At 59.2% G+C, this 25,795-nt stretch overlaps 2 protein-coding genes and 1 pseudogene across 5 annotated transcripts in view; 1 reads left to right on the top strand and 2 right to left on the bottom strand.

Moving 5' to 3' along the window:
* The window catches only part of SCYL1 (SCY1 like pseudokinase 1), a 14,028-nt gene extending 9,367 nt beyond the window's left edge, over window positions 1-4,661 (top strand). The window contains exons 10-18 of one of the 2 annotated variants that reach the window (XM_033207255.1): window positions 1,179-1,334; window positions 1,909-2,097; window positions 2,216-2,291; window positions 2,542-2,706; window positions 2,943-3,085; window positions 3,767-3,835; window positions 3,920-4,135; window positions 4,223-4,277; window positions 4,395-4,661. In XM_033207255.1, the coding sequence (XP_033063146.1) occupies window positions 1,179-1,334; window positions 1,909-2,097; window positions 2,216-2,291; window positions 2,542-2,706; window positions 2,943-3,085; window positions 3,767-3,835; window positions 3,920-4,135; window positions 4,223-4,277; window positions 4,395-4,519 (1,194 nt within the window). In that variant the 3' untranslated portion in view covers window positions 4,520-4,661. Of the gene's footprint in view, window positions 1-1,178; window positions 1,335-1,908; window positions 2,098-2,215; window positions 2,292-2,541; window positions 2,707-2,942; window positions 3,086-3,763; window positions 3,836-3,919; window positions 4,136-4,222; window positions 4,278-4,394 lie in introns of both variants that reach the window. The other variant, XM_033207254.1, reaches the window with a different exon arrangement.
* On the bottom strand, window positions 4,512-25,795 carry LTBP3 (latent transforming growth factor beta binding protein 3). 3 transcript variants are annotated; one of them, XM_033207251.1, is made up of 28 exons: window positions 24,952-25,792; window positions 21,400-21,729; window positions 21,050-21,252; window positions 20,769-20,874; window positions 20,507-20,599; window positions 20,203-20,325; window positions 19,591-19,749; window positions 19,315-19,500; window positions 18,892-18,908; window positions 18,746-18,818; window positions 18,470-18,568; window positions 14,536-14,661; window positions 14,299-14,430; window positions 14,047-14,175; window positions 13,399-13,521; window positions 13,039-13,161; window positions 9,391-9,513; window positions 9,069-9,188; window positions 7,510-7,638; window positions 7,037-7,204; window positions 6,782-6,865; window positions 6,408-6,536; window positions 6,167-6,304; window positions 5,935-6,075; window positions 5,655-5,816; window positions 5,484-5,564; window positions 5,264-5,395; window positions 4,512-5,170 (listed from the first exon to the last, which is right to left on the bottom strand). In XM_033207251.1, exons 1-28 carry the CDS (start codon window positions 25,265-25,267, stop codon window positions 5,019-5,021), a joined length of 3,897 nt encoding a protein of 1,298 aa, XP_033063142.1. In that variant the 5' UTR covers window positions 25,268-25,792; the 3' UTR covers window positions 4,512-5,018. The 3 variants fall into 3 exon arrangements, with proteins under 3 accessions (XP_033063142.1, XP_033063144.1, XP_033063143.1); XM_033207253.1 differs by lacking the exon at window positions 5,935-6,075 and having other exon boundaries at window positions 24,952-25,795; XM_033207252.1 differs by lacking the exon at window positions 20,203-20,325 and having other exon boundaries at window positions 4,750-5,170.
* On the bottom strand, window positions 18,200-18,242 carry LOC117081843 (annotated as a pseudogene).

The following is a 25,795-nucleotide window of genomic DNA, read 5'->3' as shown; positions in this document are numbered from 1 at the left end:
CCACTGCATTCCAGCCTGGGTGACAGAGTGAGACTCCATCTCAAAAACAAAAAAGATATGGAGATGAGGGTGGCTCTGAGGCTTGTGGCCTGGACAACTGGAAGGTTAGGAGTTGCTATTTACTGAGAAGATGATGCAAGCAGGTTGGGCCCCATCTTGGCTGTTTCTGTTAGGCAGCTGGATGGAGATGTCAAGTTGGCCACTAGTTATACATGTGTGCAATTTAGGGAAGTCTGGGCGAGGGGTTTGTGCCTGGGGTTGTCAGTTCACAAGGCATTTAAAGCCATGAAATGGCTGAGATCACCTAGGGCAAGAGCGTTAAATATAAAAGAGACCTCAAGATTGGCTCTGAGCATGTAAACGTTAGAATCTCAGCCAAAGGAGCAGCCAGCCAGGTCAGGAGAACCAGGAGGGGCTGGTGTCCTGGAAGACCAGAGACCAGAGTTTCAGGGAGGGAAAACTCAGGGGCGTCAGAACTGCTGAGGGTCAAGTTTGGTGAGGATGGAGAACTGGCCATTGAAATTAGTACCATGGCCGGGCGCGGTGGCTCAAGCCTGTAATCCCAGCGCTTTGGGAGGTCGAGGCGGGCGGATCACAAGGCCAGGAGATCGAGACCATCCTGGCTAACACGGTGAAACCCCGTCTCTACTAAAAAATACAAAAAAAAACTAGCCAGGCGAGGTGGCGGGCGCCTGTAGTCCCAGCTACTCCGCAGGCTGAGGCAGGAGAATGGCATAAACCCGGGAGGCGGAGCTTGCAGTGAGCTGAGATCTGGCCACTGCACTCTAGCCCGGGCGACAGAGCGAGAATCCGTCTCAAAAAAAAAAAAAAAAGGAAATTAGTACCATGGAGAGCGTCAGTGACCCCACCCTGAGCCAGTTTGGCAGAGAGCGGGGCTGTTTGTATGAGTCTAGGTGGAGTGCCATCAGGAGAGCAGAGCAGAGGAAATAGGAGACAGGAGTGCAGACAGACTTTGGAGGTTTTGCCATAAAGGGGGACAGAAATGGGGTCCCTTTCCTCAACATGCTGGCCAGGGCCAGGGCCAGGCCCAGGCTGGGAGGTGGCCTTGCAGGCTTTGATGGGTGTGCTCTGGGATGAGGGCTGCCAGGAGGCTGTTCCTGCACAAGGCCCTTTGCCCGCCACAGCCCACAGTTCCCATGCTCATTTCTGCCCCACAGTCCATGCTACTTCTGGCCCCGAAGCTGAACGAGGCCAACCTCAATGTGGAGCTGATGAAGCACTTTGCACGGCTACAGGCCAAGGATGAACAGGGTCCCATCCGCTGCAACACCACGGTCTGCCTGGGCAAAATCGGCTCCTACCTCAGTGCCAGCGTGAGTGTCCTGCACAACTGCTGGAGCCTGGTCCCTATCTCAGGACCACGGCCTCCTCCAGGGCCAGGAGTCCTGTGTGTGTGGGCCTTCATTCTCCCAGACACCCAGGCCCTGAACGCTGTTGGTCCCATATCTGGGTTCCCAGAGGTGGAGTGAATTGGCCGAGGTCACACAGCCAGGAGGGGTGGATCTGGGATCTGAATCCAGGCCTGCTTGGCCTCACTGCCTGTGTGCATCCTCTCAGCCAGGCTTTGTAAGTTCAGATGCTTGCTGTGCCCAGACAGTTAACAGGAATGAAGAGTCAGCCAGGCAGGGAGGAAGGGAGCCTGTGTCCGAGCCCTGGGGACAGCTGCTGTTGTGGTCCCATACCCTGAGGCAGTGTGGAGCCCAGTGATTTAGGAAGAGAAGCCCAGGTCCAGAGTTTTAGGTAAACTCTCCCCATTTAAGTGATTCGTTTACATTTTTCAGATTCTGAGGGCCTACGTGTGGCCCCGTTCTGGGAAGTAAGGGCTGGTGGTTCTGGGCCCCAACACTGACCCTCTACTCAGGAGCCCTCTTTCCTGCCCCATCATAGACCAGACACAGGGTCCTTACCTCCGCCTTCAGCCGAGCCACTAAGGACCCGTTTGCACCGTCCCGGGTTGCGGGTGTCCTGGGCTTTGCTGCCACCCACAATCTCTACTCAATGAACGACTGTGCCCACAAGATCCTGCCTGTGCTCTGCGGTCTCACTGTAGATCCTGAGAAATCTGTGCGGGACCAGGTGAGGCACAGCTGGGCCTGGCCTTGGGCTGGGGCTGTAGGGGATGTCAGGCCCTAGCTGGCCTGGTAGGTTTTTGGGGACCCCAGAAGCCGCAGCTCTGCCCCTTGTTACCCCACAGGCCTTCAAGGCCATTCGGAGCTTCCTGTCCAAACTGGAGTCTGTGTCGGAGGACCCGACCCAGCTGGCGGAAGTGGGTGAGTGGCGTACACTCGTGTTCCTTCTTTCCCTGCCGTGTCCTTGACTGTGACCTGTTTGTGTCCCACCCACACTGGAGTTTCTGAAAGGCCCTTGTGAGCAGACTTGACTCAGCTCCCCTTCACAGATGGGAGAACTCAGGCCTGGGGAAGGGAGGGGCGGCTACAGGGCACTGTCAATTCCTGCTGTCCTGTCACCCATGGGTGCCTGACGTGCCCATACCCACCTCTCTCTCATGCCACTGCCCAGAGAAGGATGTCCATGCAGCCTCCAGCCCTGGCATGGGAGGAGCCGCAGCCAGCTGGGCAGGCTGGGCCGTGACCGGGGTCTCCTCGCTCACCTCCAAGCTGATCCGTGTGCACCCCACCACTGCCCCCACAGAGACCAACATTCCCCAAAGACCCACACCTGAAGGTGAGCATCCTGGCCTGGCTGCATGAGTGGCTGAGAGGGCTGGGAGCTGCAGGCACCCAGGAACTGTTCCTGTCTGACTCCCCCGGGGATGGTGAGGGGAATATAGGGGCCAGGGTAGGCTCTAGTCACCCTGTGGCCTTCCTTGGCACCCCTTCTCCCCAGTAGCCCCCTTCCCCTAGCAGCCTCTGCCCTGTCCCAAGACTCCCCTGAAAGCTCAGTGAGCCTCTGCTCCCCAGGAGTTCCTGCCCCGGCTCCCACCCCTGTTCCTGCCACCCCTACAACCTCAGGCCACTGGGAGACGCAGGAAGAGGACAAGGACACAGCAGAGGACAGCAGCGCTGCTGATAGATGGGACGACGAAGACTGGGGCAGCCTGGAGGTGTGTGGGGCTGAGGGAGCCTCCCCAGGGGACCCCAGCTCAGATTCAGAGGCTGCCATTCAGGGAGCTTCTGTGGGGCCTGGCCGGAGTTGGCCTGTCCTCATCTGCATAGCACCCCTGGCGCATAGGCTTCGTGGAGTGGCCATCGTAGACCAGAGCCAGCAGCAGGACCCACTCAAGCCGTGGCCCCAGGGAGCAGGCTGGGCAGATGGTGCCTGGGGCATTCCCTGGACTTCCTTACTCTCACCCACGCCATCCCTCTTCCCCCTCCTCCAGTGCCCACCCAGCCCTGGGAGTCAGCAAGGAGAGGCCACTCCTAGGTCTAGAACCAGACCAGTTCTGCTTGGGGGATGGGTTCAGGATGGGCTGAGGGAGGACTGGGGCTGCCCTGAGAATGGGGCAGAGCTGGGGGCCCAATTTCCCCATCTGACTGAGAGCAGCATTTTCTGGCCCCCAAGGCTGTTGGAAGAGGCATCTAGATCTCATTCCCCAGCCTCAAAGAGGGTTGAAGGCAGGCCAGGGTCAGCGTCCATTTAATATATGGGAAACAGAGCCTGAGGAGCAAATGAGGAGGAAGGCAAAAGATAGTGGTGGGGCCCGTGGCTGGGAGGGTGCTGGGGCCGGCTCACTTGCCCTGTAGCATGGGGTGGGAGTCAGTGGTCCCTTTCCACACTGCAGCAGGAGGCCGAGTCCGTGCTGGCCCAGCAGGACGACTGGAGCACTGGGGGCCAAGTGAGCCGTGCTGGTCAGGTGAGCTGGGTCAGGCGGGTGTGTGTGTATGGGGCCCTTTCCTCCCTGGGCCCAGGGCTACTTCCCCTTCCCGCTATTCTACAGGTCAGCAACTCCGACCACAAATCCTCCAAATCCCCAGAGTCCGACTGGAGCAGCTGGGAAGCTGAGGGCTCCTGGGAACAGGGCTGGCAGGAGCCAAGCTCCCAGGAGCCACCTCTCGAGGGTACGCGGCTGGCCAGCGAGTATAACTGGGGTGGCCCAGAGTCCAGCGACAAGGGTGACCCCTTCGCTACCCTGTCTGCACGTCCCAGCACTCAGGTACCCAGCATGGGTCTGGCGAGAGGGTAGAGATGGTGGGCCTCAGCCCGAAGTGGGCCCCATTGCAGCCCACACTTTTCTTTACAGCCGAGGAGGGACTCGTGGGGTGAGGACAACTGGGAGGGCCTGGAGACAGAGAGTCGTAAGTGCTTCCCCTGGGCGGGCTGAAGACTAGGGCTCCCCGACCAGCCCGCCCCTACGGGCCCCAGGCAGGCACTGGCTGGAGAGCTGAGACCGGGGCTCCCCTTCCTAACCCCAGGACAGGCCAAGGCTGAGCTGGCCCGGAAGAAGCGCGAGGAGCGGCGGCGGGAGATAGAAGCCAAACGCGCCGAGAGGAAGGCGGCCAAGGGCCCCATGAAGCTGGGAGCCCGGAAGCTGGACTGAACCTGGCGGTGGCGCTTCCCGGCCGCGGAGAGCCCGCCCCACACATGTATTTATTGTACAAACCATGTGAACCCGGCCGGCCCGGCCAGGCCATCTCACGTGTACATAATCAGAGCCACAATAAATTCTATTTCACACCCCCTGTGCCGGGCCCAGTCTAGCCCCTGGGAGGTGGCTGGGGTCTGGCGCCGCGCTGTGCAGCCCACGCCCACGTCAGATGTGAACATCAATTTGCTTCGAAAGCCAAGGGTCAAGAGGCACGATCTGATTTATCAGTTTCTAGGAAACACCCTCTGGGAGTAAGGCAGACAGCGCCCGCCGGGGACCTTACAATCGCCCGCCAACCGGGTGGGGCCGGTAGGGGCGCCACGGGTCTCAAGGCGCAGGGAGGGTCTGCGGGCCCCAAGGTCCCTGGTTCTGAGCCCCAAGTCGGGGCAGAAGTGAGGCCGAGCTCACAGAAACCCCTCAGTGATCACCGAGGACTGGGCCGAGGGCGGTGTCAGCGGCGGCGCTGGGGAACGCAGGCCCCGTGCGGGCGGCTGCGCGCGAAGCCGGCTTTGCAGACGCAGCGGAAGGAGCCGCTGGTGTTCACGCAGCGCTCGCTCTTGCACAGCAGACCACGCTGGTTCAGCTCTCGGCACTCGTCGATGTCTGCAGGTGGGGCGACAGGTGCGGCTTCGCTGAGCCTCCAGGCGGCTCCTCACCACCAGCCCCTCCCTTGCCCCAACCCAAAGCCCTGCTCACCCACGCAGCGGGCGCGGGAGGCGTCGAGCTGGAAGCCGCCGGGACACTCGCACACAGCGCCGCCTGGCCGCGGCACACAGCGGCCACTCACGCAGCGACACTCGTCCGAATCCTCCTCTGAACTGTCCTCATCTGCGTGGCCCAGGACAATACGGCCTTCAACACTGACCCCCCGCCAAAGGCTACCCACCCCGCCACGGCCCGTCCCGGCAGCACTCACCTCTCGGGGGCTTCCCCAGCAGCAGGGGGCTCGTGTCCCAGAAGGAATTGCTCTCGCTCTGCGATGTCGGGCACTGGGACCCTGGGAGGAGCAGAGCTGGTCAGTGACGCCGGGTCCCCAGGCCCTGGCCCCTATCCTCACCGCTGGCCAACTCCTCCCTGACTGCCTTACCCGCTCCGCGCGGCGGGCATGGGCGGCACTGGGCGCCCCAGCCGCGGCCCTGGCGGCAGCAGCAGTCGTCGAAGGTAAGGGCAGGCCCGGCCTGGGGGCCCGCGCACATGCCATCCTCTCCGCGCTGACTCCAGCACACGTCGCGCCGCTCCGGGGCGCGCTCTGTGGACAGCACCTGGCATCAAGGAGGGGCCCAAGGCAGGGACCGCCCGCCTCCGCCCCACCCCACCAGCGCGGGAGCCACATGAAGGACAGGGCCCTGGCCGACCCTCGCCCTCACCGGCCGGGCTCTCGGGGAGCTGGCAATCGCGGCCGGAGGGCCCGGGCACCCAGGGCGGGCGACACTCGCAGCGGTAGGAGCCCGGCAGGTTGACGCAGCGGCCAGGGCGGCAGGCTGCCGGGTCCTGACACTCGTCCACGTCTACGAACAGCGAGGGGGTGGGTGGGAGCCGTCACAGCTCAGCCCGGGCCCCGCCCCTCCCATGTACCCCACTCCCCGGCCCGGGCCTCACCCATCTCTTCCGGGCTCAGGCACTGGCGCTGCGCGGGACTGTACTCGGCCGGAGGCGTGCAGGCACAGCGGTAGCCGCCGCGCGTGTTCTCACACACTCCGTTCCGGCAGTTGGACTCGTCCAGGCACTCGTCCACGTCTGCAGGGAGGAAAAGCGTGGGTGGTAGGGGCAGGGCCGGGATGGGCGGGGTGGCGCGTGTCTCCCTGCCGCTTCCCCACGGCCGCCAGGGGGCTGAGCTCACCCACGCATTCCAGCAGGTTCCCGTCGTAGTAGAAGCCCTGCTTGCAGTAGCACTCGTAGCCAGGCTGTGTGTTCACGCACTTGCCCTCCTTGCAAATCTCCGCCCCGAACAACATGCACTCGTCGATGTCTGAGGGGTGACAAACAGTGGCCACTCCGGTCCCGCAGCCGCGGCCGGGAGGCGTAGGCTGGGCTCACCACTGGAGCGAAGCCATCCCCGCGGGGGTGGGGGTGGGGCCTACCAGAGGGGCGGGGCCGGTGAGAAAGGTGGGGCTTACCCGGCGCGGGCAGCTGACCCAGTGAGCCCGGCGGGTTCCGGGCGATCCCAGCCCGGGGTGAGCGGGCGCGGGGCGGGCGGAGCGGCGGGGCGCTTACCACGGTGGGCTGGGATGCCGTAGTTGACGATGTTGTTGTCCTGGGTGTAGCCCTTTCCGTCTGGGCAGAGGCTGTGGAACTCAGCTGCGGGGGCAGGGCGGCCGTGGGGAGGGAAGGGGCAGGACTGAGCGCGCGCGTGGGTTTAGGGCTGCAGCCCGCCGCCTATTTCCCAACTGCCAGGGGGCGCCATTTCCCACATTTGGCTTCCAGACGAAGAAACTGAAGATCTGGGAAGGGGCCTGCCCCGCTCCTGACCTGAGCTGTAAACCGGGCAGGGGTAGATTTCGCAGTGGTCGCCCCAGCCGGCCCCCAGCGAGCAGCAGCACTCCTGCTGGGTGACGTTGGTGGCCAATACGCTGTCGCAGAACACTGTGTCATCGAAGTTCAGGTAGCACTCCTTCTTGTGGTGGGGCTGCTCCACCTCTGAGGGGTGGAGGGCAGCTCAGGGTCGTGCACAGATCCCCTTGGCCCTGTCCACCCTGCCCACCCACCACAGCTCTTTCCCCCCACCTTCCCTGGCTCCCCTCAGTCTCCTCCTGAGAGCTGGCTCTGTTCTCAACGTGGTGTTCTGGGCCCTTCATGGTCTGGCCCCACCAGACTCCCCCAGCCAAAAGGGATTTCTTCTGGTTCCCCAAATTCAGCAGGGTGAGGCCAGGACACATCTCTGAACCCCAGCTGCAGCTCAGGGGAGTTGTCCAGTCCAAGGGAGGCGCTAGGAGGATACTCACCCTCACAACCGTGCTGGTCCTGGGTGGGAGTGAAGCCCTCATCACAGACACACACATAGGAGCCCTGAAGGTTCTTGCAGGCCCCGTGGGGAAGGCACAGGCCTGGGTCCTGGGTGCACTCATCTATGTCTAGGGGGCAAGAGTAGCGCAGATGGAAACTCAGCCCCTCTTTCCCTGGGGCTGCACCTCAAGGGCCTCATGCAAGTTCAAAACTTGAATTTCCACTTTGGTTTCAAAGTATGTACAGCAGGAAGTCTGCTGAGCCTGTGCATGTGTCTGAATGTGCATGTGGACATTCACCGCTGTCCTTCATAACACCTTCAGTGGCTCCCACTAACCTTACAAGACCTAAAGGTATCGGAAGCCCAAATGGAAAGGCCTCAAATGCCACTAAACTCAGTTTGGCATTTGAGGCCTTTCGAATTGAGCTTCGGATACCTTTAGGTCTCATCACGCCTTACTCTAGACCACCCTCCACTCCCCAACTCTGTGCTCAGGGCACCCTCCCCTCCTCTGTAAACGTAACTAACTCCTTCCAGATCTCTGTGCTTTGCAATTACTGCTCTTTGGTCCTGGAATGACTTCTCGTGCCTTGCCTTTCCCATGCCTTGCCTTTCCCGTGCCTAAGGAACTCCTACTTACGTTTTGGTCCAGTTCAGTCCAGTTCAGCATTCACCTCCCCATTGCAATTAATCATTAGTCCATACCTTTCTTGACACCCAGGACCCTGAACTGTCAGAATCAGTTTACATGTCGGCCTCCCCTAGCTGGGAGCCCTGGGTGATTGCTGATTACCTAGTACAAAGCACAGAACCTGGAAAATAGTAGGTGCTCAATAAACTTTTTTTTTTTCTTTTTTTTTTTGAGATGGAATCTCACTCTGTTGCTCAGGCTGGAGTGCAGTGGCTCGATCTCGGCTCACTGCAACCTCCACCTCCCGTGTTCAAGTGATTCTTCTGCCTCAGCCTCCCGAGTAGCTGGGACTACAGGCGCGTGCCATCATGCCCGGCTAATTTCTGTATTTTTAGTAGAGACAGGGTTTCACCATATTGGCCAGGGTGGTCTCGAACTCCTAACCTCATGATCCGCCCGCCTCAGCCTCCCAAAGTGCTGGGATTACAGGCGTGAGCCACTACCCCCAGCCTGAGCCACTGCACTCAGCCTAAACTTTTGTTGGATGAATGCATGTATGGGTGAGTTGATGGGGAAGACCAATACATTAATATCTGTAAAGAGCTTAACAGAGTGCCTGGCACATAGTAAGCACAACAATAGCACTAACTGTCATGTTTACTGTGATCATTGTTATTCTAGGTGAAAGACTGGAAGGCTGAGCAGATGGATGGGTGGGTGAGTGGAAGGATGGATGGAAAGATGGATGGATGGAAGGAAGGAAGAAAAGAAGAAAGGAAGGAAGGAAGGAAGGAAGGAAGGGAGGGAGGGAGGGAAGGAGAGAGGGAGGGAGGGAGGAAGGAAGGATTAGAGACAGGCCACAGTGTATCTAGGGAATTACTGCTCCCTGTCACATCCCTCAGGAACTCTCAGCCAGTCCCCCATACCTTGGCATTTCCTGCCACCCACCAGCCGATGCCCCTGGGGGCAAAGACATCTGTAGGAGCCATTGGTATTGATGCAGTCACCCCCAATGCAGGCTGCAGGGAAGTCACACTCATCAATGTCTGTAGGGGATGGAAGGGGTGGAGACTCTCAGGGACTGATCACCACCCCGGACCTGAGGCAGCCAGAGATTTCCCCCAGAGCCCTGGGTCAGTCCCACGCCTCCATGCCCCAGCTGAGATCTGGATTAGGACTGGACCCTGGGGGGTGGGGGTCCTGGGGTAGGGAGGCACAGGTCAGCACCCCAGCTCTAAGATCCCTCACCCTCGCAGTGGCTCCGGTCCCTGGACAGATGGTAGCCAGAGAGGCACTGACACTGGAAAGATCCTGGCGTGTTGGTGCAGATGCCATTGTCACACACGTCCCCAGCCTCACACTCGTCCACATCTGCAGGGCACAGGGGGTGTCAGAGGACCAAGCTGGGAGGTCTTGGGTTTCTACTACTCTTTTCTCACTTTTACGCATGGCCTGGAGCACCAGAACTGAGGCCAGCAGCATTCCGAAGCACAGGTGTCACCCTGCTTCTGGGTGGCACATGGTACCCTGGTGACCAGGCCGGTGCTGCCAGGGTCCCTAGGCCAGGTCTGATGCTAAAGAGCCTCCCCAGCCTCCCCCAGCCTTTCTCCCTGCCCCAGCCGCTTTCACTGCTGCTCCCATCCTTCCCTCACCTGCCATGGCTCCCTTTTTCCCAGGTGGATAAACTCCCTATCCCTGTCCTTTCCACTTTCTCCTGCTCAGGAGGTAAAGGAACTTGACCCTCCCCTGGGACACACTTTCCTGAGGCCTCTTTGGTGGAGCCGGTTGTTGCCCACACCCCAGACCCCTCCAAGCCACGGCTCTGCCTCTGAGATGCCGCTGGCCTCCGGCAGCCTCAGCCCTCCTGTGGCTGTCAGCATCCACCTTCCTCGCTCCTCCTGCTCTGTTTTCCTCTCCATCCTGGGAGTTTCAAACATCCGCGTGGACAACCAGTTCAGCCTCTGACCTCACATTCCTGGATCTCTCGGCTTCCATGACCTTCCCCTCACTCTCAGGATCCCAAGGGGATTTCGTCACTCAGATCTGCTCCACCCTGGGGCCCTCAGAGGCTGCCTGCTTTCCACAGTTCTCAAGTCCTCACTTCCACCTTCCCTCTCACAGGGCCTGGTGGCCTCCCTCTCAGTCCTCTGAGCTTGCCTAACACCCTCAGACTCTGACAGTTCCCAGCTGGAGCCCAGGGCTCATCATGCCTAGGACTCCCATCCCTGATCCATAAACACCTCTCCTTCCTCCTCACTGGTCTGGCAATGCCCAGTCTCTGGTCAGAGCTGTGGCCTGTGGATCCTGGGTGTAGGGTGGGATTGGAGCAGCCACCAAGCTGAGCATGCTGGGCCAGAGCCACACACTTCAGCCTCAGTCCAGCAGAGCCTCATGTGGCTGGCACCTCCCTCTCTGACTCCTCTCCAGCTTTGACTTCCACAAAGCCCCTAGGCAGCCCCGTGCCCTGGGGCATTTCCAAATAGCCACTGTTCTCCTGAGTCCCCTACTCAACCCGGGCCCTTCACTGTGTATTGAGAGAATTAAGGGTAATCACCCTTAACCCACTGAACATCGTTATCTACATCCATTCCCCTCCTGCTCCTGTTACAGCAAGAGATGTCCTTCCCCTGTCCATAGCCAGCTGCCCACTGGCTCTCCTCCCTCCTCTCCTGACCCTGATGCCCTTGTCTCCTGGTCCACTTTCCTGGCATCACCTCCTCAGCCTATACCAAAGTCCCACTTAGGAAGAGCAAGAGTCCCCAGGTCTTGTTCTTCCTCACTTGCTGCCCACATATCCTGGCCTCTGTCCCCATCATATCCCAAAAGCTACCCTGCCAAGGCCACCAAGGACCTTCTTGCCAAGGAAGGCATCACTAGAATTTCCATGTAGGATTAGGGGGCAGACCCCTAAGTCTTGTTCTAAGACTTGTTGTCTCACCAGTTCTTATTTTACAAGAACCTCTCTACTGCACTTAGCTCATCCTCCTCCTTCGCTGGAAATATGTCCTCCCCAGCTTCCCAGATGGTGCCCCTCAGGTGCCCCTACTATCCCTCCCCCACCATCTCCTCCAACTCCTTCCCCAGCCTGCCTCTGAACTGTCAGTGTCCACAAGGCTCTGCTAGATGCTCTGCTTACCCAACCCACCTTGGGTTGGCTAAGCAGGCCCACCCAAGACTCCATAGCTCCCCTGGTCCATGGTCCATCATTCCAGGTGGGTATGCTGGCATCTCCTGCTGAGAGGCACGAGCCACTCAATTTGTCCATTGTGGAGCTCAGCATTTTCCCTCCCAAATATGCTCACTTCTGAGGACCCATTCCCAGTGAGCAGCACCACCCCCTCACTCACCCAAACCAGAAACGGGGAGGGGTCGTTACCACCCTCGCTTTCACTTGACATCTAGTTTAAAAACCCAGGAGGTCTAACATTTCTCCAATACCATCGTCTCATGGCCATCCTGAGGCCACCACTCATCCTGTCCACCACTGTCTCTGCCCTAAGTCTCTCCAACAGACCTCCAGCTACCCTCACAATCAGCAGCCAGGAACGTTCTAAAACAAATGACAAATCTTGTCACTCTTGCACTTAAAATGCTTCAGGTGAACACCTTCTGAGTGAAGCACAACCTCCCAGGCAGGAATTAGGGGGCCCTCCAAGGGATGGGGATCTGCCCCTCCCCAGCCGGCCTCAGCCCCCATACCCGGGTCATTCCTTACAGTTCCCCAACACCCCACCCTCTGTCTCACCTCTGATCTGCCAGTGCCAGCCCCTGTACCTGGCATGCTGTTTCTCTCCTACTCCTTTCTTGCCTAATTCCTAGTGATTCTTTTTTTTTTTTTTTTTTTTTTTTTTGAGACAGAGTCTCGCTCTGTCACCCAGGCTGGAGTGCTGTGGCCAGATCTCAGCTCACTGCAAGCTCCGCCTCCCGGGTTCACGCCATTCTCCTGCCTCAGCCTCCCCGATAGCTGGGACTACAGGCGCCGCTACCTCCCCCGGCTAGTTTTTTGTAGTTTTTAGTAGAGACGGGGTTTCACCGTGTTAGCCAGGATGGTCTCGATCTCCTGACCTCGTGATCCGCCCGTCTCGGCCTCCCAAAGTGCTGGGATTACAGGCTTGAGCCACCGCGCCCGGCCCTAGTGATTCTTTAAGACGACCCAGGCCTCCTTCCTCCCAATCCGCTGTGTCTCCAGGAAGCAGCCCAGCTGCATCCAGGCCCAGCACTGCACACTACAGTCCGTCTTTCCTTCAGTTTTCTCTGAGTCCCAGCCCCCAACTCCGCCTCTTGGTGTATAATAAACATGAGTGCAGGGAGGACTACTATCCTCTCCCCCCATTCTTTGATATCTTTTTTCCTTCAAATTTAAGTAACATGCTTTGCAAACGCAGCTTCAAGCTCTGCCCTCTAAGACTCTTGCTATGTGGAAATTCTAGTGGTGCCTTTTTTTTTTTTTTTTTTGAGACAGAGTCTCGCTCTCACCCAAGATGGAGTGCAGTGGCGCGATCTCGGCTCACTGCAAGCTCCGCCTCCTGGGTTCACGCCATTCTCCTGCCTCAGCCTCCCGAGTAGCTGGGACTACAGGTGCTCGCCACCACGTCCGGCTTTTTGTATTTTTAGTAGAGACGGGGTTTCACCGTGTTAGCCAGGATGGTCTCGATCTCCTGACCTCGTGATCCGCCCGTCTCGGCCTCCCAAAGTGCTGGGATTACAGGCGTGAGCCAACGCGCCCCGCCCTAGTGGTGCCTTTCTTGGCAAGGTTCGTTGAGAAAATGAATGAGCAGAGTCACCTGGGGATGAATGAGCTACCTTCCACCCACTGTTTACAGACAGCGTGACCCGCTCCCTGGCTTCAGCGCGTGGAGCGTTGCGGGGGCCCGGGGCCGGGGTGCTGGCGCTTACCCACGCAACTGCGGCCGTCGGGCGCGGGCGCGTAGCCCTGGGCACAGGTGCAGCGGAAGGAGCCCGGGAGGTTCTCGCACCAGCCAGGCGAGCAGGGGCTGCCCTCGGCGCACTCGTTCACATCTGCGGCGGAAAGACCTAGCCTCGGACTCTGCCCCACCGGAAGGCGGACCGCGCACCCCTCGGGGATGTGGGTCTCTTCCTCCCGGGAACGCGGCGTTGAGCGGGCAGCGTCTACTCTCGGAAGGCCCCGCCCCCAGACGCCAATCACCACCGCTAGCCCCACCCCGCCCCCAGCGGAGCCAGACTGGGGGAGGCACCCGACAGCCCCACCCACTAGCATCCAGGCTCCGCCCTCACCGCGACAGGCCCCGCCCCCCTGACTGCGGTAGCCGGGTTGACAGGCGATGCACTTGAAGCTCCCGGGCTTGTTCTCGCATTTGCCATCCGGGCAGGAGCTCGGGTCCCGGCACTCGTCGATATCTGCAGGGGAGGGAGAAGGAAGAGGACCCATCTGGGGACAACGTGGGTGGCCCGGCTCCCAGCGTCCACAGCAGGGCCTTCCTCCCACACAAATCTACAAGGCTCCCGGAACCGCAACCTCTGAGAGGCCCAGAGCTGAGCATACAGGCCGGGTGCGGTGGCTCACGCCTGTAAATCCCAGCACTTTGGGAGGCCGAGGCGGGTGGATCACCTGAGGTCAGGAGTTCCGAGGCCAGCCTTGCCAACATGGTGAAACCCCGTCTCTACTAAAAATACAAAAATTAGCCAGGCGTGGTGGCAGATGCCTGTAATCCCAGATACTCGGGAGGCTGAGGCAGGAGAATCGCTTGAACCCGGGAGGCGTAGGTTGCAGTAAGCCAAGATCTTACCACTGCACTCCAGCCTGGGCGACAGAGATAGACTCCGTCTCAAAAAAAAAAAAAAAGAATGCAGGCTCCCCAGGCCCACCCCAGGTGGGGAGACAGCTAAGGAGCCCCTTCTTTGATCTGAATGGGGTCCCCTCACCTTCGCACACAGGAGGCCGGGAGGCTTTGAGCCGGTAGCCGGGATAGCAGTTGCACTTGTAGTGACCGGGAAAGTTGATGCAGAAGCCGCCGTCGCCACACAGGTGGGGCTTGGCGCATTCGTTTAGGTCTGTGCGGGAGGAAGGGGCCACGAAGCGGGTGTTGGAGGCGGCGGGCGTGGGGTGGGGATTACACGGCGGTCTGGAGGAGAGCCTGTCCCACCCAGGGCCGCCCCCGCCCTGGCGGTGCTCACCCACGCACGAGCGCCCCCCGGCGCCCACGTGCAGGCGGTAGCCGCGGTTGCAGTGGCAATTGTAGGAACCGCCGGTGTTCATGCAGATGCCCCTGCCCGGGCCACAGGGCTCTGCCTCGCACTCGTTCACATCTGAGAAGAACCGGTAGGCCGAGAAAAGTCAAAGGAAGCGTCACTATCTAGGGTCGCCCGCCCTCCGCTACCCACCTGCACGCCCGCTGCCTGCCCCGCCCTCACCCACGCAGTAGCGATGCTGCGGATGTGACCGGTAGCCGGGGTTGCAGTGGCAGGAGTAGTCTGGGGGGCCCGGGACGCACTCTCCGTGGCCACAGATGTTCTGGTTCAGTCGGCACTCATCAGTCTCTGCGGGCATGGCCAGGTCAGGGGACGGAGCAGGGAGCGCTCACCTTATGTCAAATCCCCAGGGCGGACCTTAACACCCTAGTCACACCATGCCCTCAGGTTCCTGTAAGCCCATACTCCAACTCCAGGATGTCCTATTTCTCTATGTTAGATAACCCCAGTATCAAGACCCCAGAAAGCTCCAAACCAGGACTCCAGGCCCCTTCCTTATCACCCCACACCCAGGCCGGATACTTCCATTCCTAGTTCACTCCAAGACCCTGACCCCAGACACCTCAAACCAAACCACATCCCCTCAGGGCCCCTCAGCAGTCCCAGTACTCCCACCCAAGGGACTAAAACCCCTTTCTCCCCAGTCACCTCAACACCTTAACCTCTATAGCCTCAGTCACACCAATATCCTCTAGCCCAGTGACTCCAAAAGCCCTTGCCCCAGGGACCCAACCCCCCTATTCCAGAAGGGTTGATTACCCCCCTCCCAGGACTAGCAGTAGCTGGTTTCCTGGGAATCCTAACTAGTGCCAGAGTTGCGCACAGGCGCTCAGATCCAGGAACCCTCCCTCACTGTCTTTGTCACTAAGCCCAGGACTCCCTGCCTCCAACATCTCCCTCCTTTGGATCCTCACTGCTCACCAGTTTCATTCCCCACACCCCTTCCCCCTCACCCCTGCCATGCAGCCTGGGCCATGACAGTGAACTCTGCTGTGCCCCAAACCCACCTGGCCAGTGGGCTTTGCAGGCGGTTCTCTTTGCCTGGAGTACCTCTCCTTAGGCTTCCTTAACAGCCCCTCCTTTGAGAGGCCTTGTCCCCATTCCCAGTTCCCCCAAGAACAGCCATCTCCCACTTGAGCTCTCACCCCAGGAGCTCATGGAGGATCAGGGTTTCCGTTGGATTGGCAGTTCCCTTGTGGTTTTGAAGCCCACACAGGCATGGGCTTGAATGCAGCTCAGTTGTGTGACCCGGGGTAGGTTACTGAACCTCTCTGAGGCTCAGTTTTCTCATCTGGAAAATGAGGCTAATAATGCTCACTTCACAGAGTATGAGAAAGTTAAATGGTATGTAGAACGTAAAACTCTTCAGACAATACCTGGCACAAAGGGACTGCTCAGTCTGAGCTAGCAATTATGATGCTCAAAATCCTGCAGACACCGCCCACAGCCTCTGGCATCAAACTCAAGCCTCCTGACAAGGCTCCATGCACTGGACTTCCCCTGATTCAGAGACACTGGCCTGTGTGTGGGTTTTCCCTCCTCCACCAGTGTTTCATGCTTCCATATCTTTGCCTGAACTTAATTTCCCTTGTGATATCCTTTTCCCAAGCTGAATGCCCCTCCCTTCCTCACTTCTCTGGCACTTCTAACCTTTCTTTCTTTTCCTTCCTTCCTCCTTCCTTCCTTCCTTCCTTCCTCCTTCCTTCCTTCCTTCCTTCCTTCCTTCCTTCCTTCCTTCCTTTTCCTTCCTTCCTTCTCTCCCTCTCTCTCTCTCTTTTTGAGACGGAGTCTCGCTCTGTCGCCCAGGCTGGAGTGCAGTAGCGCCATCTCTGCTCACTGCCAGCTCCGCCTCCTGAGTTCACGCCATTCTCCTGTCTCAGTCTCCCGAATAGCTGGGACTACAGGCGCCGGCCACCACGCCCGGCTGATTTTTTGTGGTTTTAGTAGAGACTGGGTTTCACTGTGTTAGCCAGGATGGTCTCGATCTTCTGACCTCGTGATCTGCCCGCCTCGGCCTCCCAAAGTGCCGGGATTACAGGTGTTAGCCACTGTGCCTAGCCTCTTTCTTTCTTTCTTTCTTTTTTTTTTTGAGATGGAGTCTCACTCTATCACCAGGCCGGAGTGCAGTGGCACGATCTCGGCTCACTGCAACCTCCATCTCCCGGGTTCAAGTGATTCTCCTGAGTAGCTGGGACTACAGGTGTGCACCACCATGCCCAGCTAATTTTTTTTTTTTGGTATTTTTAGTAGAGATGAGGTTTCACCATGTTGGTCAGGATGGTCTTGATCTCTTGACCTTGTGATCCACCCACCTCAGCCTCCCAAAGTGCTGGGATTACAGCCATGACCCACTGCACCCTGCCACGGTTTCCCAGTTTTCATGGGAAAACTTCCCAGGCAAAAAAAAAAAAAAAAAAAAAGAGCCAGCCATGGTGGTGTACACCTGTAATCCTGGCACTTTGGGAGACCAAGGCTGGAGGATCACTTGAGCCCAGGAGGTCAAGGCTGCAGTGAGCCATGATCGTGCCACTGGACTCCAGCCTAGGTGACAAGGTGAGACCCTGTCTCAAAAAACAACCCAAACAAACAAAAAGAAAGAACCCAAATAGTTCTTGAGCACCTACTATGTGCCAGGCACTGTTGATGTGCTGGGGATACTGCATGAACAAAAACAGACAAAAATTTCCTGTCTTTGTAGAGCAGACAGGCAACAAGTCAATCAATAAATAGAATCTCTTATGTCTTATAAATGCTATTAAAAAATAAATCAGGGCCAGGCACGGTGGCTTACGCCTGCAATCCCAGCACTTTGGGAGGCCGAGGCAGGTGGATCACGAGGTCAGGAGATTGAGACCATCCTGGCTAACATGGTGATACCCTGTCTCTACTAAAAATACAAAGAAAAAAAAAAATTAGCCGGGCGAGGTGGCAGGCGCCTGTAGTCCTAGCTACTCAGGAGGCTGAGGCAGGAGAATGGCGTAAACCCGGGAGGCGGAGCTTGCAGTGAGTCGAGATCGCGCCACTGCACTCCACCCTGGGCGACAGAGTGAGACTCCATCTCAAAAAAAGAAAAAGAAGGCCGGGCGCCGTGGCTCAAGCCTGTAATCCCAGCACTTTGGGAGGCCGAGACGGGCGGATCACGAGGTCAGGAGATCGAGACCATCCTGGCTAACACGGTGAAACCCCATCTCTACTAAAAAATACAAAAAACTAGCCGGGCGACGTGGCGGGCGCCTGTAGTCCCAGCTACTTGGGAGGCTGAGGCAGGAGAATGGCGTAAACCCAGGAGGCGGGGCTTGCAGTGAGCCGAGATCCGGCCACTGCACTCCAGCCTGGGCGGCAGAGCAAGACTCCGTCTCAAAAAAAAAAAAAAAAAGAAAAAGAAAAAGAGAAAATAAATCAGAGTAGAAGGAAGGAATTCTGAGGGTTGTGATAATAAGTAGGGTGGCAATGAGAAGGCTTTCTGAGCAGAGTTTGAAAGATGGTTATGGGCTGGGCACGGTGGTTCACACCTGTAATCCCAGTATTTTGGGAGGCCGAGGTGGACAGATCACAGGTCAAGAGATCGAGACCATCCTGGCCAACATGGTGAAACCCCGTCTTTACTAAAAATACAAAAAAAATTAGCTGGGCGTGGTGGCGCATGCCTGTAATCCCAGCTACTCGGGAGGCTGAAGCAGGAGAATCGCTTGAACCCGGGAGGCAGAGGTTGCAGTGAGCCGAGATTGCGCCACTGCACTCCCACCTGGCGACAGAGCGAGGCTTCGTCTCAAAAAAAAATAAATAAAATAACAAACAAACAACAACAACAACAACAACAAAAAACCAGGGAAACCTGCTAGACAAATTCTAAAAGACCTGCAACACTAGTAAGTATTTGTTGAATGAATGAACTCCGTCAGAATGGGCTCACCACCATGCTACCTGGATCGGTTAAGGCAGTGAGATTTCTGGTGCTCAGGCTTCCCCAGTGCTCAGCCCTGGATAAACGCTAGCCTGTTAGCGCTAGGGAATGCCTGGGGGCGGGAGGAAAGGAGAGAAAACCAAACGGGGGGCGTGGCCTATGCAGGGCGTGGCTTTGCTGGGCGGGCCTTACCTGTGACCTGAGTGGGAGCGATCTCGACGGCGCTGCGGGAAGGAGGCAAGTCCGGCAGGAACCAGCGCATGGTCGGGGGTGAGGGACGGGAGATCAGCTCTGCGGGCGGCAGTGCACTCTGGTCAGAGATGACAGTGACTGAAGCCTCCCTTTCCACTTCAGTCTTGGCCTGGCGCCCCACCCCAGCTTGATTGTCCCTGAGTACTTAAACTGTGAACTCCCCGCCCACCCAGTGATTTAGCCCTTGAGGACTCATCCCTACAGAGCCCAGCTCACCAGGGTAGGGCCGGGCAGGAGACGTGGTGGCAGTTGGGTGGCTCTGCTGCACTGACCGCTCCTCACTCACTGGCTGCGGGTGACAGCAGCATGAGCCTTCCTGTCCCTCGCCTGCCCGCCCCTCCCATCTGGGTTCTCGTACTCACTGAGTCCATGGTCACCCCTAAAAGGGAAGAAGATGGGGCCATGAAGTGTTGGGGTGGGAGAAGGGAGTCAGATCTGAGATCAGCAGCTGAGTATTTGTAGTTAGGGTCTCTGGGAATTCAACAATCATGTCTCCAGGTCAAGGGTCAGGGGTTAGGTTCTGTGGTTAGGGTGTGTTTGCATAGTAGTCACATAATCAGGTTGATGGGCCTTGGGTTACAGGTCAGGCTGTAGAAGGCTTAGGAGGTTATAGCTCAGGGTCAAATCTCTGGGTCGGGGTCAGAGGGTCATGTGGGAGGTCAGTGGATGGGTGAGGGATAAGGAATTGGGGATTAGACTGTGAGGTCAGATCTGTGGATCAGGGGTCAAGGGGTCAAGCCTAGGGACTCGGCATGGGTCAGGGATCAGAAGGTGTCAGGCTAGACCTCTCTCCTCCTCTGTGTCCTCAGGTGGTGGAGCCTGGCTAGGGCTCTCCGGAAGCTGCTGGGGCTTGGGTGGCCCGTCAGGGTGCAGGAAAAGGGAAAAGTCGCTTTCGCCCTGAATGGTGAGCGTCTGGTGGGAGGTGAGAATGTGGTATCCCTTCCCAGCTGGGCAGATCTCCTTGAACGCAGCTGCAGTCAAGACAGCAGACACAAAAGTGAGCATTTCCTGGACAGGTGCATGGACCTATGAACCCCTAGCCCTGCGTAATCCTGACTCACCGGTGCCATCTGCCGGGCAGCGCTGACACCGTGCGCCCCAGGCCTTGCCGACACTGCAGCAGCAGAGCTGGCGGGTGAGGCGGGTGGTCAGTGGATGCTGGCACTGGTGCTCAGGGCTCACCAGGCGGAAACACAGGCTCTTCTCCTCCGGTTTGTCTGCTGCAGGGGGCAGTGGGGGGCATGGGCTTCTGAGCCTGCACATTGCCCACGTTCCTCTGCCCAGCTGCTGCAGACCTTGCCTCCAGCCCAGACAACCCTTGATCGATCCCCATGTGGTCTCTGACCCCATATGATCCTGAACTCATGTGACCCCTGAAACTTATGTGACCACTGACCCCACTGACTCCCGATTCTAGCTATCCTGGACTTCACCACTCCTACTCACCAAGCCTATGATCTGCATGACCCTGGCTCTGTGTAATCCCTGACCCCATGTGACTGCTAATGGCAGATCTCATGTGACCCCAGACCCCGCTGACCTCTGATCCTATTGGCTCTGAGCCTTGTTCCTCCTGCAGTCAACCCTTAACCCCACTCTGATCTCTTGTGATCTCTGATCCTTGCTCCCACCCATGCCTTGTGACCTCCCAGGAATCTGAGCCCCAGTCTCACCAATGCACTGTGTACGGGAGGGGCCTAAACTATGGCCAGGTGGGCAGACACAGCGATAAGAGCCAGGGTTGTTGAGGCAGTCACCATGGCGACACACGCCCGGCATTGCACACTCGTTGATGTCTGTGGTAAGTGGAAGTTTGGCCCCTCTGGTCTGGGGCCATGGGATGACAGCAGGCTGCTCCGAGAAACTCAGGGTCTTGCCCCAGCCCCGCCTCCTCTCTCACCCACCTTGGGACCCTCCCCACCCCCAGTAATGGTTGGCCTACCCCTCCAGCCCACAGAATCTCCTAGCTGGCCATACCCTGGCAGTGGGTGCTATTGAGCCTCTTGTAGCCCTGGGGGCAGTCAGCGCCCACTTCCCCACGTACAGGCCCTGGCTTCTGCACTCCTGTGTCTGCAGAGAGACGATAGCTTGGCATGGGAGGGTGAGAAGGGAACTGGGGAGGGGCACAGCAGATGTAGAGAGGAATCTGGTGATGTGGGGACTCCCACTGCAGGGATGGGTGGGGTGGGTGGGGAGGGGCCACCAGATGGGGAACGCCCCTCTGAGCCCAAGCACTCACACTGCAGCTGGGGGCACTTGTGGCACTTGCTCTGGCCCCAGGCGGTGCCGATGCTACCGCAGCAGTCTTCCTGCTTGGTGAGGCCGGGGAGGGGGTTGCTGCCACACTAGGGGAAGGAGGGGGAGGGGAGGTAGTGTCACAGAGTACCCCACCCCCGCGCCGCCTGTTGGGGTTGGGTCTTTTCCTCTTCCCCTGCCCCTCAGTTTTCTGCTATCCGGGTGAGTTGGGGCAGAGCAACCCTGAGAGAAGCAAAGGCCGATCGCGACTGTGAATTCACTCACGGGCTGTTTGGGCAGAGTGTCCTGGAAGCAGCGGCCCAGGGGCTTCTGGGTGGGCGGCCGGGGATGCGAGGGCTTGGGGTGCGGCAGCAGGTGCTGGGAGGGGGCTGCGCCCTCGGCATTCGGGCTCTCAATGCGGTGCACCTGGACCGAGGCCTCGGGCGGGTGATGGACGCGCACATTCACCACGGGGGGCGGGGCCTGCACTGGAGGCGGGCGCGGTGGCCTCAGGGCTGTCCGCACTGCGCCGCGGGTCACCGCGCTGAGCTCTCCAGGGCTGACCTTGCCCTGCCCCAGCCACCCTTAGTCCCCACCCACTGGCGACCTTCCCGGGTTTGCTAGTCGCCTGGTACCTTCTGCTGAGATCTGTCCCGGGCCTAGGGGCACCAGGAAGGCTGCGTGCTGGGCAGGGGGCCCCTCCCCGGGCCCAGGAGGGTCGGCGATCACCTGGACGGCGTAGATGGCGTGCTTGCTGGCCACAGAGTCGCCCTCCGGAGTCAGGGGCGGCAGCGCCCCTGTGGACAGGGCCCCCGCCCTGCTCAGGCCGGGACCTGAGCCACCGGTACCCCCGCCGGCTCCTCCTGCCGGCACCTGGCAGAAGCGCCCAGTGAAGTCTGGGGGACACAGGCACTGGTTTCGCGAGGAGCACTGGCCGCCGTTCATGCAGGGGAGAGGGCACACCACTGGGGAGAAGAGGGGGGTCAGGCCCTCACCCACATCCCCTCTCTTTCCCTCCTCCCTACTTCCTTGCCACCCACTGGCTCTGTCCTCTTGGGAAGTCAGGTTTTGAGATACATCCTACACAGCGAAACTGCCCTCTCTAGGTTCCCCAACATCCTTACACCCATGCTGGGTTCTGGAGTCTCAAGTCAAGGACTTGAATCCTCGCTAAGCCATGTGCCAGCTGTGCCATCCTGAGCAACTCACGTCTCCTCCCTGTGCCCCAGCGTCCTCATCTGTAGAGATGTGTGGGTTAGATGAGGTAAGGGCTGTACAAATGCTTACCCTAGGGCCTGATACACAAAGGGTATTTAATAAGTGGTGGCAAGTAATTATGGTGATCTGGCTTTCCCCTTGGGCCTTCCAAAGGTATTGGCTCTGTCCCTGGCATCTCCTCCCCTTCTCCCCTAAACCCTTCCCTCCTTCAGGCCTCAGCCCTCTCTGCCTGCTCTCCACCCTCTCCCACTTCACCATCCTGGGGCCCCCACCTCATCACTGCCAAAGATGTCCACATCTCAAGACACAGAAACAGCCCCCAACCTTTCCAGGGCTCTCTTGGGCACCACTGTCCAGGACATACTGTCAGAAGTCAGTATCCTGCCTCCCCACCTCCTCTTCACCTGGCCACCAGGCATCCACAGCTGAGCCCCCATGGCTCCATCCCTCCTGCTCTCCCCTGCCCAGTTACAGCCTCTAATGTCCCATGAACCTGCCTCCCCTCTTCCCTAGGGTCACTGCTCCTGCCCTGGCTCAGGCCTGGCCACCCAGACCCCTCCTTGGCTTCCAGCCTCTCCTGCTGGTCCACAGTCTCAGTGGCCCAGAGAAACTTGCCTCAGGCAGAAGCTCACTCCATGGCCCAGAACTTTTTCAGCCCATCCCCCTCTGCTCCTTCCCGTTGCACCGCACACCCCAGGACCCATCTCCCTCTTGCAAATGTGCCTGCCTCCTGCCTCCTGGCCTCATTCATGCCCTTCCCTCCACAACAGGGCCTCACGTCCCCCACTCTACATATGCAGATTTCATCCTTCCCAGCTCAGTGTCTCCACCAGGAGGGAGCCTTTCCTCCTATCCCGCCCACCTGAGCTCCCTCTCCTGCCTTACCACCCACTGGCCAGCACTACCTGGCACCTGCTTGTCTGTCTGCCTCCTTATAGAGGGTACTCTGGAAGGCAGGGCCAGGCTGGCCTCAGCTCTGGGTCCCACAGGGGATTTGGGGGAATGAATGAAGGAGTGACTGAGGGAGGGAGAGGATGGGACCTTTGTCTGTTTCTGTCCCATACTCACCTTCAACCCATGCTACTACCAGCCTTGGGACTCTGACTCATCCCAAAACCCCAGCCCCTCTCCTGCTCACCCCATGGCTGCCCTCACTTCCCAGGGCAGGAGGGCAGGAGGGCGGGGGTACTGCTCTCCTGGATGCCAGAAGGGCCTCACAGGGACAGCCCACATCCATGGCCCTCAGGGTCAGGCTAAGCACATCCCAGCCCAGCCCATCCTGCCTGGCCTCCTGGGGCCAGACCTCACAGAGCAGAGGGGTGTGTCCTGGGCTGGGGGAGGTAGGATTCTCTTTTTCCTGTCTCCCAGTGAGTCACTCATAGCGGTGAGAGTGACCTCCCAATGACACCCGCCCACTGTGGCCTGGGCACCGAGCCTGGGGGATGTGGGCAGCACAGATGGAGACAGCAGCCTGGGCAGGATGGTCAGGGAGCCTGGGAGATGGACACACATACACTCACACCCACAGTCCTCATCACACACACAGAGACTCATCCTGACACCAACACAGGTTCACATAAACATCCCCATACACTTGGCCGGGCGCAGTGGCTCACGCCTGTAATCCCAGCACTTTGGGAGGCCGAGACAGGTAGATCACTTGCGATCAGGAGTTTGAGACCAGGCTGACCAACATGGTGAAACTCTATCTCTACTAAATACAAAAAATTGGCCAGGCGTGGTGGCGCATGCCTGTAATCCCAGCTACTTGGGAAGCTGAGGCAGGAGAATCACTTGAACCCGGGAGGTGGAGGTTGCAGTGAGCCAAGATTGCACCATTGCACTCTAGCCTGGGCAACAAGAGCAAAACTCCATCTTAAAAACACAAAAACAAAAACCTTCCCACACACTAACAGCGACTAGAGATACAACCCAAGACAACACAAAGACGGGTACTTCACAGGGTGCCACGCCATGCCCATGGCATGACCCCAGACACGGGCAATATGCGCACAGACACACGCATGCACACCCCATGTCATGACACATGTGAGCCACATGAGTGGGGTTCTTTAGCTCTGTGAGTGGGTGAGTGAATATAGGAATGTGTAAGAAGGCTGTTTTGCTGGTGCCATCATGGGCCTGGCCTAATTACCCTGCCAGGAGGGTAATTACTGCTGGGACAACTCCCTGAGCCTGGCCCACAGGGCCTAGCAGGAGGATGACTGAGCCCCAGGCCTGACCCTTTGAAGAGAGATGCCAGGGAAGGGGTGGGCTCCAAACTGAACTGGGAAGGTTGTAGGGGCTTGGGGGAGGATGAGGGGGACCCTGAGGGCCTCCAAGGCAGGATGTCAGGAGCTTATGGGGAGGCATTGGAAAAGGAAAGGCTGAGAACCCCAAACTAGTCCCTACCTTCAGGCCTGCACCCTACTTTTAGGCCTCAATACTCTACCTTCTCAGACCTTGCCAGTAACCAGCTCCCATCCCCAGCCCTGACCTTAGCTCCTCCTCCCAAGGAATGCAGGTGTCTACTCTGGCAGGCCCTACTTTAGACATTTTGTAAAGACTTTTCTTGTTTGTTCCAGCAAGTCTGCTTCTTGGGGGAATATTTATCCCTTCTCTGAGGCTTCCTGTCCCGGGCTCACATTCCTCAAAAACCCTGTGTGCTCCTGTTCAGAACTCAGCACCTTCTGGGAAGCCAGTGTCATCCAGGACCTCTGCATTTCCCCACCCCTTAGGCCCCAAACCTAATGCAAAGCTTCAAAGTCCAGGCCTCCATGCAGCCCTCCAACTCTGGGCCCCAGAGTTCCAGCCTCCCAAGTTCTCTGAGGCCCCTGGGCCCCAGGTCCCCGGATCTCTGCCCTTTATACCCTCAGCCCCCAGTCTCTTAAGGCCAAGACCCCACTAGCTCTCCCATCGAGCCTGGTGCCTGTTCTTCCCCTGCCCCCAGTCGTGCCCCCGGCCCTCACCCACGCGGAAGCCGGAGCCCGTGAGCGTGTCTGTGCTGTGGCCGTTCTCTCCGATGAGCGTCATGTTGGAGCCCTGCTGACAACTGTCCCGACACTGGCCCTTGAGACAGGTCCGCTTGCAGATCACCGGCGCAAAGACCACCTTGAAGCGCTCGCGGGCCAGCGCCCCGCCCCCGCCTGCGCCCCGCTCGCCGGCCGGCCCCCCCTCGACCCTGCCGCCCAGGCCCAGCAGCAGCAGCAGCGCCAGCAGCCCCGCCGCCCCCACCCCGCGCATCTCAGGGGCCAGGCCGCCAGCAGCCCCTCGGGGCCCGGGCATCCGGGGCCGCAGGACCCGGGGGAGGGGGGGCGCACCCGGGCGGGGCGAGGGGCCCGCGCCCGAAGGAGTTAGAGGGCCGGGAGCCCCGGGAGAGGGTAGGGGGCAGAGAGGGAGGGCAGCGGAGGAAGCGGGCAGGAGGGGACCGCGGGGGCCCGGCGGGAGGCGCGGAGATGGAGACTGGACCGCAGGGAGCGCAGAAACTTCCTAGCCCCAGGACGAAGCCTAGCCCAGGCCCCGAACTCAGGCAGGAGCGAGGAGGCCGGAGCAAGTTGAGGCGGAGAGGAGGAGCGAGGGAGAGGAAGGCCGGGCGGCCGGCCCGCTCCGCGCCTCCCCCTGGCCGGGCTCCTCTCCCGCGGCCGCCGAGAGGCAGGGAGCGCGCGGGGAGGGCGCAGGGAGAAGTGAGCAGTTGTTTTCCCTGGCTGGAGAGCTGCGCCGCGGCAAGGGGGGCTGGGACGCTGGCCCCGGGCCAGGGACACAGTTTTTTTTGTTGTTTAAAGCGTCGTCGCTGCCTCCTGGAGAAGCGAGGGT

Source organism: Trachypithecus francoisi, unplaced genomic scaffold (genome assembly GCF_009764315.1).
Source record: "Trachypithecus francoisi isolate TF-2019V2 unplaced genomic scaffold, Tfra_2.0 Lachesis_group8, whole genome shotgun sequence".
In the NCBI taxonomy this organism is placed as follows: domain Eukaryota; kingdom Metazoa; phylum Chordata; class Mammalia; order Primates; family Cercopithecidae; genus Trachypithecus; species Trachypithecus francoisi.
This window is presented reverse-complemented; position numbering and strand designations above follow the sequence as displayed.